This window comes from Tachyglossus aculeatus, chromosome 2, assembly GCF_015852505.1.
Source record: "Tachyglossus aculeatus isolate mTacAcu1 chromosome 2, mTacAcu1.pri, whole genome shotgun sequence".
Taxonomy (NCBI): domain Eukaryota; kingdom Metazoa; phylum Chordata; class Mammalia; order Monotremata; family Tachyglossidae; genus Tachyglossus; species Tachyglossus aculeatus.
In genome coordinates this window covers 66,335,755-66,349,484 of record NC_052067.1, presented here as the reverse complement: position 1 = coordinate 66,349,484, position 13,730 = coordinate 66,335,755, and the positions used below count along the sequence as shown (strand labels likewise).

The 13,730-nt window shown below is 40.8% G+C and overlaps 1 protein-coding gene across 5 annotated transcripts in view; it reads right to left on the bottom strand.

The window, feature by feature from the left end:
- Positions 1-13,730, bottom strand: part of SYNE1 (spectrin repeat containing nuclear envelope protein 1) — a 503,300-nt gene that overhangs the window by 231,801 nt on the left and 257,769 nt on the right. For all 5 annotated transcript variants that reach the window (XM_038770126.1, XM_038770112.1, XM_038770118.1 and 2 more), the window contains 7 exons: positions 12,107-12,284; positions 10,565-10,747; positions 8,711-8,854; positions 8,211-8,366; positions 7,006-7,170; positions 5,823-5,995; positions 2,172-2,325 (listed from right to left, as the gene is read on the bottom strand). In XM_038770126.1, the coding sequence (XP_038626054.1) occupies positions 2,172-2,325; positions 5,823-5,995; positions 7,006-7,170; positions 8,211-8,366; positions 8,711-8,854; positions 10,565-10,747; positions 12,107-12,284 (1,153 nt within the window). The remainder of the gene's footprint in view (positions 1-2,171; positions 2,326-5,822; positions 5,996-7,005; positions 7,171-8,210; positions 8,367-8,710; positions 8,855-10,564; positions 10,748-12,106; positions 12,285-13,730) is intronic.

The following is a 13,730-nucleotide window of genomic DNA, read 5'->3' as shown; positions in this document are numbered from 1 at the left end:
ATCAAATCAAGATATAAGAATTAAAAATAATCAATGACTAAGAATAATGGTGAAGCAGTAGATTGTAAGCTCCAAGTGGAATAAGAATGGTTATTATTGTATCGAACTGACCTTCATGCTAAGCACAGTGCTTGGTGATAGGACATTTTTTGATGAACTCGTGTTTAGTAAAATTTATGCCATTCTACATCAATAACAGTTTGGAGTTCACAATGGTGTTGACAACACCACCATTCTCCCTGTCTCACAAGCACATCACCTTGACACTATTCTTATTGATGGGAAATCTTATTGAAGGCAAATTGCCCTCAAGAAGCTTTCCGTGACTATGCACTCCTCTTCTTCCCCTCTCTTCTGCGCCACTCTTGGTTCTTCATTCATCCTCCCTCCCATCCCCACAGCACATATGTATATAAATCTATAATTTATTTATTCATCTATTTATTTATATTAATAGATGTCTCCCCCTCTAGACTGTGAGCTCATTGGGAGCTGGAATGTATCTGTTATATTGTACTCTCCCAAGCGCTTAGTACATTGCTTTGCACACAGAAAATGCTCAATAAATATGATTGAATGAATTATCATTGACTGCTTTCTCATTCAATTCATGCATTCAATCTGTCACCAAATCCTGTCTGTTCTACCTTCAAACATCACTAAAATCACCCTTTCCTCTTCACCCAAATTGCTACGACACTGATCCAAGCATTTATCATATCCTCTCTTTACTGAATCAACCTCCTCATTCACCTACCTGCCTCTCCTCACTTTTTTCCTTACTTTACTTCACTACCTGTATCATTTTATAATAAACATTTAGTCCATGTTTCCCTACTCCTCAAGAACATCCAGTGGTTGCCTATCCACTTGCACATGAAACAGAGACTCCTTACCATCGGCTTTAGAGCCCTCAATCAGCTAGTTCCCTCCAATCTTACCTGGCTTATTTCCTACTACGACCCAGCCCACTGACTTCACTCCTCTAATGCCAACCTACTCACTGAATCTCAATCTGATCACTATCGACCCCCTTCCCCACATCTTCCATCTGGCCTGGAAATCCAACCCCCTTCATTTAGGACAGACCACCACTCTCCCCATCTTCAATGCCCTGTTAAAATCACATCATTTGCAAGAGACCCTCTCTAAGCCCAAATTTCCTCTTCTCCCTCCCCACTCTGAGTAGCCCTAGTACTTGGATTTCAAACCTTTAAGCAGTTGACATTCAGTCCCTCAGTTTTTATGTCTATATCTGTAATTTATCTTAATGGCTATCTCCCCCTCTAGGCTGTAAGCCCACTGTGGGCGTCTACCAACTCTGTTGTATTGTACTCTGCTGAGGGTTTAGTGAGAAGCAGCGTGGCTCAGTGGAAAGAGCATGGGCTTTGGAGTTCAAATCCCGGCTCTGCAAATTGTCAGCTGTGTGACTTTGGGCAAGTCACTTCACTTCTCTGTGCCTCCATTACCTCATCTGTAAATAAGGGATTAAGACTGTGAGCCCCCCATGGGACAACCTGATCACCTTGTAACTTCCCCAGCACTTAGAACAGTGCTTTGCACATAGTAAGTGCTTAATAAATGCCATTATTATTATTATTATTATTAGCGCAATGGACTGCCCACAGTCGGTGCTCAATAAATACCACTGATTGATTTACTTAAGATATTGCAGTGGTATCTTCATAATATTGGTGGCAATCTTTTAAAAAGCCTCTGAAAGAACTGATGCTCCTTTGGAGTGCCTTACACTACAGTGGAGAAAGTAACCTCTAGCACTGGGATAACAACTCAAATGCAATCAGTCATCAGATTAATTGATAAAGAGTCATGTGACTACACGAAGGCTAAATTCTGAGATCATACATAAATAACCAGAGTTCAGTTTGAGTTTAATCTAATGGTAACTTTGTTAGTTCCTCATATAAACCAATTCCATGGACTCCCAAAAATCTTCAATGAAAGATCTAAAGATGTGTCAGAAAGGATCATTTTTTCCACTCATTTTTTTCAGTCACTATTAAAAGAAAACCTTAAATTAAAATGAAACTAGTATATCATCCTCAGCAAGCAAACCATAAGGTAACAAAGAGATATTCAATGATCAGAGTAGTTGCATAGAACTTTTATCCTGTATTTTTTAAGGTTAAAGTATAAATTTTAAAACACACCTTCACTTTTCCAAGGGCTGTAGTTTTATCCCGGAGTTCTGCACACTGCCGCTCACAAGCACTGATACTGGCTTCAACACTGTCCATCCAACTGGAAAATTGTCGGACATCATCCTGGTAACTCGTCCACTTGGAAAGAGCTCCTTCCAGCTGACTGAAATTTTTTAAAGTGCCAAGTTAAAAATGGTAGTTGTGCCTGATATCTATCATAATTTTCAGAGGCAGACACAGATGGATAAAGAACAGATGCCGAATATGGTAAGGGACAATGGGAAGTTAAATGGATATCAATTTATCAACTAGAGCACTGAAATGAAAATTAGGTATCTTTAATTGATCAGCCTGAAAGCTGAGGAACCTGATCAGTTAATAAAAACAACTGCAGGTATTCACTGATATAAAAACAAGACTCCTACATGATGGTTCAAGAAGAGAAATTCTGGAAATCAAAGAATACATTTAGCTTGGAGAAATTCTTATATTTAGAAAGAAAATTATTTCAGATACACACTTTCCTACATGTGAATTTACTATAAAGACTATTAGATAATAAGCAGCAGCATGACCTAGTGGATAGAGCATGAAACTGGGAGTCAGAAGGTCCTGGGTTCTAATCCTAGCTCCACTACTTGTCTGCTAAGAGACTTTGGGCAAGTCACTTAACTTCTCAGTGCCTCATCTGTAAAATGGGGATTAAGACTGTGTGCCCCACTTGGGACAGGGACTGTGTCCAACCCAATTTTCTCATATCCACCCAGTACTTAGTAAGGTGCCTGGCACAGACTAAGCACTTAAGAAATATCACAATTATTATTTATTATTATTATCTCTCAAATTTTAGTTATGTTGAAAAATTCATATATTAAAATGCTACAGGGAGATATGCGAAGCACATTATCTGGATTTTAAGTTTTATTCAAGATCCAATATACTTGTAACAATTTATAAGCAGGAAATGTGATTTTTAAAGTCTGTTTTCAACAACACCAAATCAACCACTTTAATTCTGCCATCTCATGTCCCTGGCAACAATACTGACTCTCATATCCACTGCTTGTTCCATTTTCAAACTTTTAACTCCCTCCTCAAATGTTCTTGCTATAGACTTCATTGAAAAACTGGAAACCACCAGGCATGGTCTCCCTAAAATCTCTCCTACATCTCTCAAGTCCCATGCTCCTCTTGCCTCCTCTACAACTCTCCCATCCTTCCTACAAGTATATTGAGAGATCTCACACCTCCTATCAAAATCTCCCCCCTCCACCTTCGCCAACCCCATCCTTTCAGACCCAATAATAATAATAATGATAATGATCAACATGGCCTAGTGGATAGAGCATAGACCTGGGCGTCGGAAGGACCTAGGTCCCAAGCCCAGCTCCGCCACTTGTCTGCTGTGTGACCTTGGACAAGTCACAACTTCTCTGTGCCTCAGTTCCCTCATCTGTAAAATGGGGATGAAGACTGTGAGCCCCATGTAGGACAGGGACTGTGTCCAACCTGATTATCTTGTGTCTACCCAGCACTTAGAACGGTGCTTGACACAGAGTTAGTGCTTAATACCATCATTAGTATTGTTATGATTATTATTGTTTGTATGTGCCAAGCACTGTATTAAGCACTACTCTCTTTACTCCAGGGAAATGACCCTCTCTAAGATAACCAATGATCTGCTTCTTGCTAAATCAAAAGGACTGTACTGCATCCTAATCCTCCTCAAACTCTCGGCTGCCTTTGACATGGAGGACCATTCATTTCCCCTGACTTTGGTTTCACTGACAATATCCTCTCCTGGTTCCAATCTCATTGGCCATTTCTTCTCAGGATCTTTCCTTATCTGCTTCCCACGCTCTTACTGTCGGAGGCCTATTCTACATCTACATTCATTCCCTTGGAGAACTCATTTGTTCTCACAGCTTTAACTACGTTTTCTATGTGGATGCTTCCCAAATTTACATCTCCAGTCTTGATCTCTCTCCTCTGCAATCTCATAATTCCTCCTGCCTCCACGACAACTTTACTTGGATGTCAATCAATCAATCAATCAATCAATCGTATTTATTGAGCGCTTACTATGTGCAGAGCACTGTACTAAGCGCTTGGGAAGTACAAATTGGCATCACATAGAGACAGTCCCTACCCGATAGTGGGCTCACAGTCTAAACCACCTCAAACTTCACATGTCCAAAAACAGACCATCTCATCTTTCCACTCAAACACTGTCTTACCTCAGCCTTTCCCATCACTGTGGACAACACCACCATCCTCCCTGTTTCACAAGCCCTCAACTTTGCCATTATCCTTGTCTCATTTCTCTCAATCATCTGCCACCAAATTCTGTCTGGTCTACCTTCACAACATCTCTAGAATCCGTGCTTTTTCCTCTCCATCCAAACTGATCCAACCCTTTATTACAGTCCTCCTCAACTACTGCATCAGCCTCTTCACTGACCTCCCTGCCTCCTATCTCATCTTTCATACATATTTTATTCTTTTTTTCTAAATATTCTAAAAAAATGTTTAGTCCTCAAAGAAACTTCTACTGGTTGCCCATCCATATGAACAATGAACAGAAACTCATCATCATGGGTAAAGCACTCATCAGTTCTCCCTTACCTTACTGAAATCCTTCAACAATCCATCCTTCACACTGCTCTCCTCTATCACCAACCACTCATTGTAACTCGATAATAATGATGGCATTTATTAAGTGCTTACTATGTGCAAAGCACTGTTCTAAGCAATATCTTCTAGCTTACCACCAATCCTGTGCCCATGCCCTGCACCTGGCCTGGAACTCCCTCCCTCTTCATATGTGCCAGACCACCATTCCCCCTACGTTCAAAGCCATACTAAAAATCAGATTTCTGGCAAGAGGCCTTCCCAGACTAAACCCTAGTTTCCTCTATTTGCTCTCCCTTTTATATCATCTATGCATTTGGATCTGTTGCCCTCAACATTCACCCCACCCCTACTGACCCTCAAAGCACTCGTTATGTTCATATACTAATATGCTTCCATTTCTGCTATCCATAATTTATTTTAATGTCTGCCTCTCACTGTAAAATCTAAACTCCTTGAAGGTAGGGATTGTGTCTAGCAATTATTATATTGTACTTTTCCAAAAAGTTAGTTCAATGCTCTATACACAGTAAGTGCTCAATAAATACAAATCACTGATTATGACATCTACTTTAGAGAGCTGAATAAATATTTCTTAACAGGGGATTTTTTGAATTTCATGGATCTCAATTTTATTTTGACATAAGTCAATGGCATTTACTGTGTGTTTCCTGGGTGCTGAGCACTGAATTAAGCAATGGGGTTGTACAATCCAACAGAGTTGGTATGAATGATGCCTTGCCCTGACAGATCTCACAGTATTAGGAGGAGCGTATATGCTTCTGTTCCTCGGCTTTAAAGGGTAAGAGGACATTCTCCTGAAAATAACTTTTCTAAAGCCTTTCAGTATGGGGAAAACATAGGGAGGCCAGATTCAGCATCAGAAGGCAGTAGTTCCATTTTCAGGCAAAACAGCATCTGCTATTTTACTTTAAAATATATCTGAGTTAATGAATGCAGTAAGTTAACAAGGTCTTTAAATGCCAGATTCCAATGACTACTTTTCCTTCTATCCTCAACATCACTTACCTTTTACATCGAATGCCCGTGGTCAAAAGAGCAGCCCACATATCTTTAACAGCCTGTAGCTGCCCCTGAATGGTGGGGACCCCTTCTGGAGAGGTGTTTTGCAGGACCAATTCTCCTCTTGTCAGCACCATTCTCATCTGGATCTCTTTTTCCTGCTTCACTGAGAGGAGAGCCTGTAAAGCAAAGGAACTTTACTCCCCTCTTCTTTTGAAGAAATTGCCCCAACTAAAGTTTCTGGCCTATACCTACTGCTATAGTTGGGAAAAGCAAGTTTGGATCATGTGGATTCCTATGGGAGCAAGCTATACGAAAAAGCAAAGATGAACAATGGTTGTCTGGTCCCCACTGTCATTCTGCCTGGCACTGTCACTTTCTGTTTCCTGGCCTGAGAATCTCCCAGAGTCACTACGGAGAGGGGAACAAGACACAACTTCCTTTACAATGTATCATATGTGCCTTATTGTTTGGTTAATACATTGTTGAAAGTATTGGAGGGGAGGGAGTGTATGAGGGCATTTGTGGGTGGTTTTTTTTTTTTAAGAATGGGATGTCTTTGAGGATAGACGGAGCTTTGTATAATCTGAGTCTTCCATAAAATAGAATCTGTGGGGAGCCAGAATGTCAGGTCAAATTTCCATTGTACACAAGTCACGATCCTGAACATGTTTTCCAAACAATAAGTACTTCAATAGGGCAATGAAAATGATGCAAGTTATGAGAGGTTTGGACAAATAGGTAAATATAATGAATTTCAGTTTCAAATTGTAGATCAGGATGCAAATACATGTCCAATCAAACAATCGATTTCAAAGAAATCAAAGCTTTCCAGATGGATCCTCTTTGAGCATGTATGGTATCTGACATACACATACATGAATACAGGATGTAATAACTACATGCATACATTCAGGGATGCTCATCTATATGGAAACAATTTGTTGGTTGAATTAGTATTTCTGTACCTTTAGCAGCAACAGAATTAAGCCTGATGATACTATGTGCTCGTAGTGGGTGTTCCTTATCGAAGAATACAGGATATAAACTTACAACTTTCACTAACTTTTAGGTCTCTAATCCAAATCAAAACGGTATCAATGATCTTCAAGGTTGATGAATCCACCTCCCCTATAAGAAATACCCCTGGGAGAGTTCAAGAAAGAGAATTCCAGAATCCTGTACCTACCTCCAGCTTTAACATTCGGCTGTCTAGAACACTTTTGTCAGAAGTGGGATGACAGTATGATTCCAGCATATGGATTGCATCAGTCATCCAGTCTTGTAATTCTTTAACACCAAGAGAAAACTGAGTGTGTTCTGCAACAACTCTATCAAGCCTTGAAACTTTCTCCTGAAAGTCAAAATATATGCTCATCTACACATTCCTATAGAGTTTTGCCATTATTATTGAGGAGAACAAAAAAATATCATCTTATTTGCAAATAAATATACTGCAGAAAGAGAAACTGCTTTATTTGGCTCACAAATGTAAAGACCACCTGGCAAATAAGCAGTTTACTTTTCAGACATTCTCATTACATTTTCTATTAGATTTATATGACATGCAGAATTACATTTCAGGAAGAGTTCAAAACCACTTTTGGTCTGTGAGGCCAAAATATTCACTGATTTCTGAGCTAAGCCTAACAACTATCAGTGCCAGTTTTCATTTCAGTACTTGCCACAAAAATTGAACGGGACTTAGAGATGGACACATTTAATTATTACACTTTATGGGCTGCTAATAAAATTATACTTAAAACGCCTACTTTATGTACTGACTTTTAAACTAATATCTTACTTAAAATTCCTCAATGTAAATTGCTTGTTACTTTTAAACTTTTGATCATTTATATAATCCAAATAATTTTACTCCACATAGAGATAAACTGCTTCAATATTCATGCTCTTCTAAAGCAACGGATTTGTAATTTGGAATGGAAAATAACTTCTAAATGCAATCGTATAATCAGGAGTAATGCCTTCGGAGCCAAAACCTTTGTCGAGTACCTGTACAACATATTCTTAAGACTATTATGAGCAATTAGATCCCAATTTTATGCAACAGAATCTCTGCTTTGTTCTTTTCAGACAACTGTAGTAAGGAGATGAAACAAGCCATTAGCTCAGCGTACATGGCACGGACACACCACCTGTCTCTTTGGCATACACTGCATAAGCATGACACTTATCTCTTCTGCAAACATAGCATAAACAGAACACTTTTCTCTTCCATTGGCAGTAGCATACTGTAGGCTAGGTAGACCAGACACACTGTATGACACAACAGCAGGAATCAATTGCACTGTTCCAGATTTTTAAAAATACATTTTCCCAATTAGGTTATATTATGATCAGATTCACAGCTTTTAGGCACACGGGGTGCATTACCTTAGTTAAATTGCTTAGCGCTAGATACTGAGAAGACAGCTGAGACACTCTGTGCATAAAGCTTTTGCTGGCAGCTTGTCCCTCCCACAGCTGCTGAGCTTTCTCTTTTAGCCTGTGGAGCTGAGGCTCGTGGCAGTTTATTTCTTCAAGAACAGACTGTAAAGCACAAGCAAGTTACTATTAAAGGGTACAGAGCGGCATGCCATACAAAAGCAGCAGCCCTAATAACGTATAACTTAACATCTTAGCGAGCAACAAATACAGTGAGAGATCCTTTTGTTTACAAACCTATAGTACATATAATACAGCACCAAGGGATTGGACAGGTTATAGTTTGAAGCAAAATCAGTGAACATAAACCTGCCTGAATCTGATAAAATATACCCAAGTTCCAGGCACATGTACTAAGGAAGCGGAACTCCACTGCGATCAGCATGCATTATTTTTATCTCGTGTTGACTGAACATGGGATCAGGACAGAGGACAATGTCTTTAATCACCTGAAGTTTCTGCTGTTCTCTCCTCTTTCCGGGTAGGTCATGAAGCCTACTGCTACTGTCCTGCACCATCTTCTCAGTTTTGTTCAGCCAATCCTGCAGAGGCTCGGCTGTTACTTCAAAATCTTTCATTTGGATCTTTAAATTCTATAGAAAAGATATGCAGTGAGATAACATATAAAAAAAAGCCAGTGCTGAAGGATGGTTCTGCAACTTTTCCTCGACACCACACAAAGCTTATAGCCACACGTTGGTCTGCTAGGCTCAGGGACCACTGAGACAGCCACCATAGCAAGTTCAGTGAGCAGCTATAACTTCTTGAATGGTTGGTTCTGGGATAGGCTGGTCCCTTCTTGCCCAGAAAACCACTGGATGGGGTGCTTCTTTTTCTACTTTCAGAGGCCTCCCAGTATTTGGAAATTCTGGAAAGTCCTACAGATCAGAACACAGCAGACTCCTCCCTGTTGACTCCCAAAGGGCACTAGGCATACTATAAACGCTCCTAATCTCCTATCCTCCAGGGATCCCTCAGATTGAGGCAGTTTGAAGAGAGAAGTGAATTCTAGTTTTCTTTACCTGTGGATCCACAAAGTAAAATAAAATTTAATATAATAATAATAATAATAATAATAATAATAATGGCATTTGCTAAGCGCTTACTATGTGCAAAGCACTGTTCTAAGCGCTGAGGGGGACACAATGTGATCAAGTTGTCCCACGTGGGGCTCACAGTCTTAATCCCCATTTTTACAGATGAGGTAACTGAGGCTCAGAGAAGTTAAGTGACTTGCCCAAGGTCACACAGCAGACTTGTGGTGGATCCGGGATTCGAACCCATGACCTCTGACTCCAAAGCCCGTGCTCTTTCCACTGAGCCACGCTGCTTCTGGTGGAGGGTTAGCTTATATTAGAGGGTTAGCTTGACTTTATCAAATCCTAAAGGATGATTTTCCTCCTTGTATTACAACTTGTCTTGTCATCTTCAACCCACAGCGGAATAAGGAGTACGTTAAGTGGTTTGCCTCCTTCCATGCAATAAACACGAGTATCTATCTTTGCCTCTCTCCCAAGCCTCTGTTGCACAGCACACACAGGTGTGTTTTGACTTGTATCAAATTGCCTTCTACTCGCCTGCCACTGTCCAAGCTAGGAATGGAATAGGTAGGGCTCGTCTTGACTCTCCCTCTCATAGTTGAGACTGGCAGAGTACTGGAAACTCTCCAGGTGTAACCCTGAGAGGAAGTTTAAACACAATGGTTTAAACCTCCAAATAACCAACTCCATAGCTACATTACAGTATGTTAACCTCCTCCTTTGTGGCTTCTTATCTAATAATAATAATGATTCCCCTTTTAGACTGTGAGCCCACTGTTGGGTAGGGACTGTCTCTATATGTTGCCAACTTGTACTTCCCAAGCGCTTAGTACAGTGCTCTGCACACAGTAAGCATTCAATAAATACAATTGCTTGATTGATTGATTGATGGCATTTGTTAAGCGCTTACTATGTGGAAAGCACTGTTCTAACCGCTGGGGGGGTACAAGGTGATCAGGTTGTGCCACATGAGGCTCACAGTCTTCATCCCTATTTTACAGATGAGGTAACTGAGGCTCAAAGAAGTTAAGTGACTTGCCCAAGGTCACACAGTAGACATGTGGTAGAGTTGGGATTAGAACTCACGACCTCTGACTCCCATGCCCGGGCTCTTTCCACTGAGCCACGCTGCTATCTCTACTCTGAAAAGATCCTCTGTGAGAGGAAATTACCAGTAATAACCAAGGAGGGGACCTGGGAACACTGAACATGAAGTTTCTCGGGAATCTGTGGGAAAGATGTTCCATTTGTCAGGTTCATTACCTCCAGAGTAGATTCTTTTTGGTGGAGATGAGAGTGGAAATTTTTCCAGTCTTCTTTAGCCCTGTCAACTTTGATCTGGACATCTTTAGCCTTCTCTTCTGAAAGAAGACCATTGAGCAGCTCTCCTTTCGACACCACTGTGTTTAATTTGTGTTGACCATTTTCACTTTCAGATAAAAATTCCTAGAAAGAAAACAACCATAACAGGTATGCATGCAGCCTTCGAAATCACAAATGTTTCAATACCACTGATGCTCTTCAGCATATCTTACCTCATCACCACAAAATCAGAGAAATGAAAACAAAGGTTCTGTAGCACCTCTCTGTTTCTGGCCTTAGACAATGCTCCCTGATAGAATTAATGAGTGCTACAGCATCACCCTTATTTGCCTTGAAGCTATGACATTTTCACATAACCTGGGATGTTCCTGGGTGGTTTTGTCCCGTTCTTATTACACCACAAAGATTGTGGTCTCCCTGCTTCCATGATCCAGGGAATTGGGAACCTAGTACAAGAAAAGGACCTAATAGTCATGTCCATGATTGTTTGCAGGTGCTTTTAGCACTCATGACCACAATGGCCAATGTAGAAATTGTAAACATAAGTTTCATCTCATGGACTCTTGCAGACCCCCACAGTTTTCCTTCAATGTTAATGTTGGAAGGATGAAGATTGAGCAAGGGAGATGGGGAGTACTTGGTGTTCATTGTGAAAAAAGTATACATGGCACAAGTTTTTCCAAATGGACTGGGGAGTGTTGCCTTATATCAGTGTGTAGAAACTCTAAATGACTGCCCCAGAAAAAAAGACACATGCAAAATATGTGCACCTGCATGAATGGAGATGTGCACACAACTGCTGGAGGCCTCAGAGGGCTGCCAAACCTGTGCTGTGTATCCTTGATCACAAAGCAATTGAGAAGCAGAGTGGCTCAGTGTAAAGAGCCCAGGCTTTGGAGTCAGAGGTCATGGGTTTGAATTCTGGCTCCGCCACATGTCTGCTGTGTGACCTTGGGCAAGTCACTTAACTTCTCAGAGCCTCTGTTACCTCATCTTTAAAATGGGGATGATGACTGTGAGCCCCACGCAGGACAACCTGATCACCTTGTATCCCCCCCAGCACTTAGAACAGTGCTTTGCACATAGTAAGCGCTTAACAAATGCCATTATTATTATTATTACTATTATGACAGCAACCCTAGACTAAGTAAATGCAAAGCAGTAAAACAGAAAGTGCAGCATACAGAAGGGAGAGCTGTCAAGCAACAAGCACAACAGCTACTCCAAACTTCCACAGCTAATTCTGGAAGTAGAAGTGACTCTTCTTTCAGGGACTTTTTTCTGTCAAGCTTTTGAGAGGAGTCAGGTTTCTTTGAGTCAAGTGCTTAAATATCCAACTTGCTTAGTGCAAAGCTTAGAGGGGGTGGCCGGCAGGGGCAAATGTTAGGTTGGGTTGTGGGGTTTCTGTCCTTTGTGCTCTGTGCATAGTAAGTGTTCAATAAATACCACTGAGTTGTTTCAATCGATGCATGACACTGTTACCTGTATTTTCTGCAGACTTGCTGATGCTTCACTTATACTTTGAGGTAAATCAAAACATTTGGCTGTGGTGATTTTGGCATTGATCACCCACTGTTGGAAGTCCCTGAGGGCTTTGCGAAATCTTTGCTGCAGGGTCTGCTCCTTACTCTGACATCTCTTTGAGGCTTGTAAACAAAGACTAAACCCATTGTGTTAGGGAGAAAAAATTAAGAGAAAAATGAAGGCAAATCAAATATTGTTAAAAATAACATTTTTTTCTATTTAAACTCAAGCTAAAATATACTACACTATTTTCTCAAATGGAAGCTTATGGGCATTAGGTCCTAACTTTATAGCTATCAAAAAGTATATTTAAATATTTCCAACTGATGAGTTACTAAAAAAATTAAGACAATCGGGGTTAGCATTAGAGATAGAGAGAGAAACATGGGGCAGGAAAGCTATAAATTTGTAGAATTACTATTAAGAAAGAATTCATTTGAATCATCTTGCCCCACGGTACCTATGTACATATCTGTAATTTATTATTTCTATCAAAGTATGTCTCCCCCACTAGACTGTAAGCTCCCTGTTAGCAGGAAACGTGTCCACCAGCACTGCTATACTGTACATGATCACAAGGCTTCGACTATCACTTCTATGCTGATGACACCCAAATCTACATCTCCAGCCCTGATCTCTCGCCCTCTCTGCAGTCTCGTATTTCCTCCTGCCTTCAAGACATCTCTACTTGGATGTCCACCCATCACCTCAAATCTAATAGGGCTAAAATTAAACTTATCTTCTCACCCAAACCCTGTCCTTCTGCTCACGTTCCTATCACCATTGACAGCATCACCATCCTTCCTAACAAGCCTATAATGTTGGCATTATCCTCGACTCCTCTTTTTCATTCCACCCACACTTTCAAGCCATCACTAAATCCTGTCAGGTCTACCTTCACACCATCACCAAAATACGCCCCTTCCCCTCTGCCCAAACTGCTACTAAAGTAATGCAAGCTCTTCTACTATCCCACCTTGATTATTGTATCAGCCTCCTTGCCGACCTCCCTGCCTCCTGTCTCTCCCCACTCTAGTCCATACTCCATTCTGCAGCCCGAATCAGTTTCCTTAAGAAACGTTCAGAATATGTTTCCCCACTCCTCAAGAAACTCCAGTGGTTGCCCATCCACCTCCACATCAAACAAAAACTCCTCACCATTGTCTTTAAAGCACTTAATCACTTTGTCTTCTCTTACGTCACCTCACTATTCTCCTACTACAACCCAGCCCGCACACTTCATTCCTCTAATGCTAACCTTCTCACTGTACCTCAATCTTGTCTATCTCACCACCAACTTCTCGCCCACATCCTACCTTTGGCCTGGAATGACCTCTCTCTTCATATCTGACAGATAATTGCCCTTGCCCACTTCAAAACCTTATTGAAGGCACATCTTCTCCAAGAAGGCTTCCCTGACTAAGCCGTCCTCTCCTTCTCCCTCTCCCTTCTGCACCGCTCTTACTTGCTCCTTCATTCATCCTCCTTCCCATCCCCACAGCACATATATGCTGTATGTAGCTGTAATTTATTTATCTATTAAATTATTTATATTAATGTCTGTCTCCCCTTCTAGAGTAGA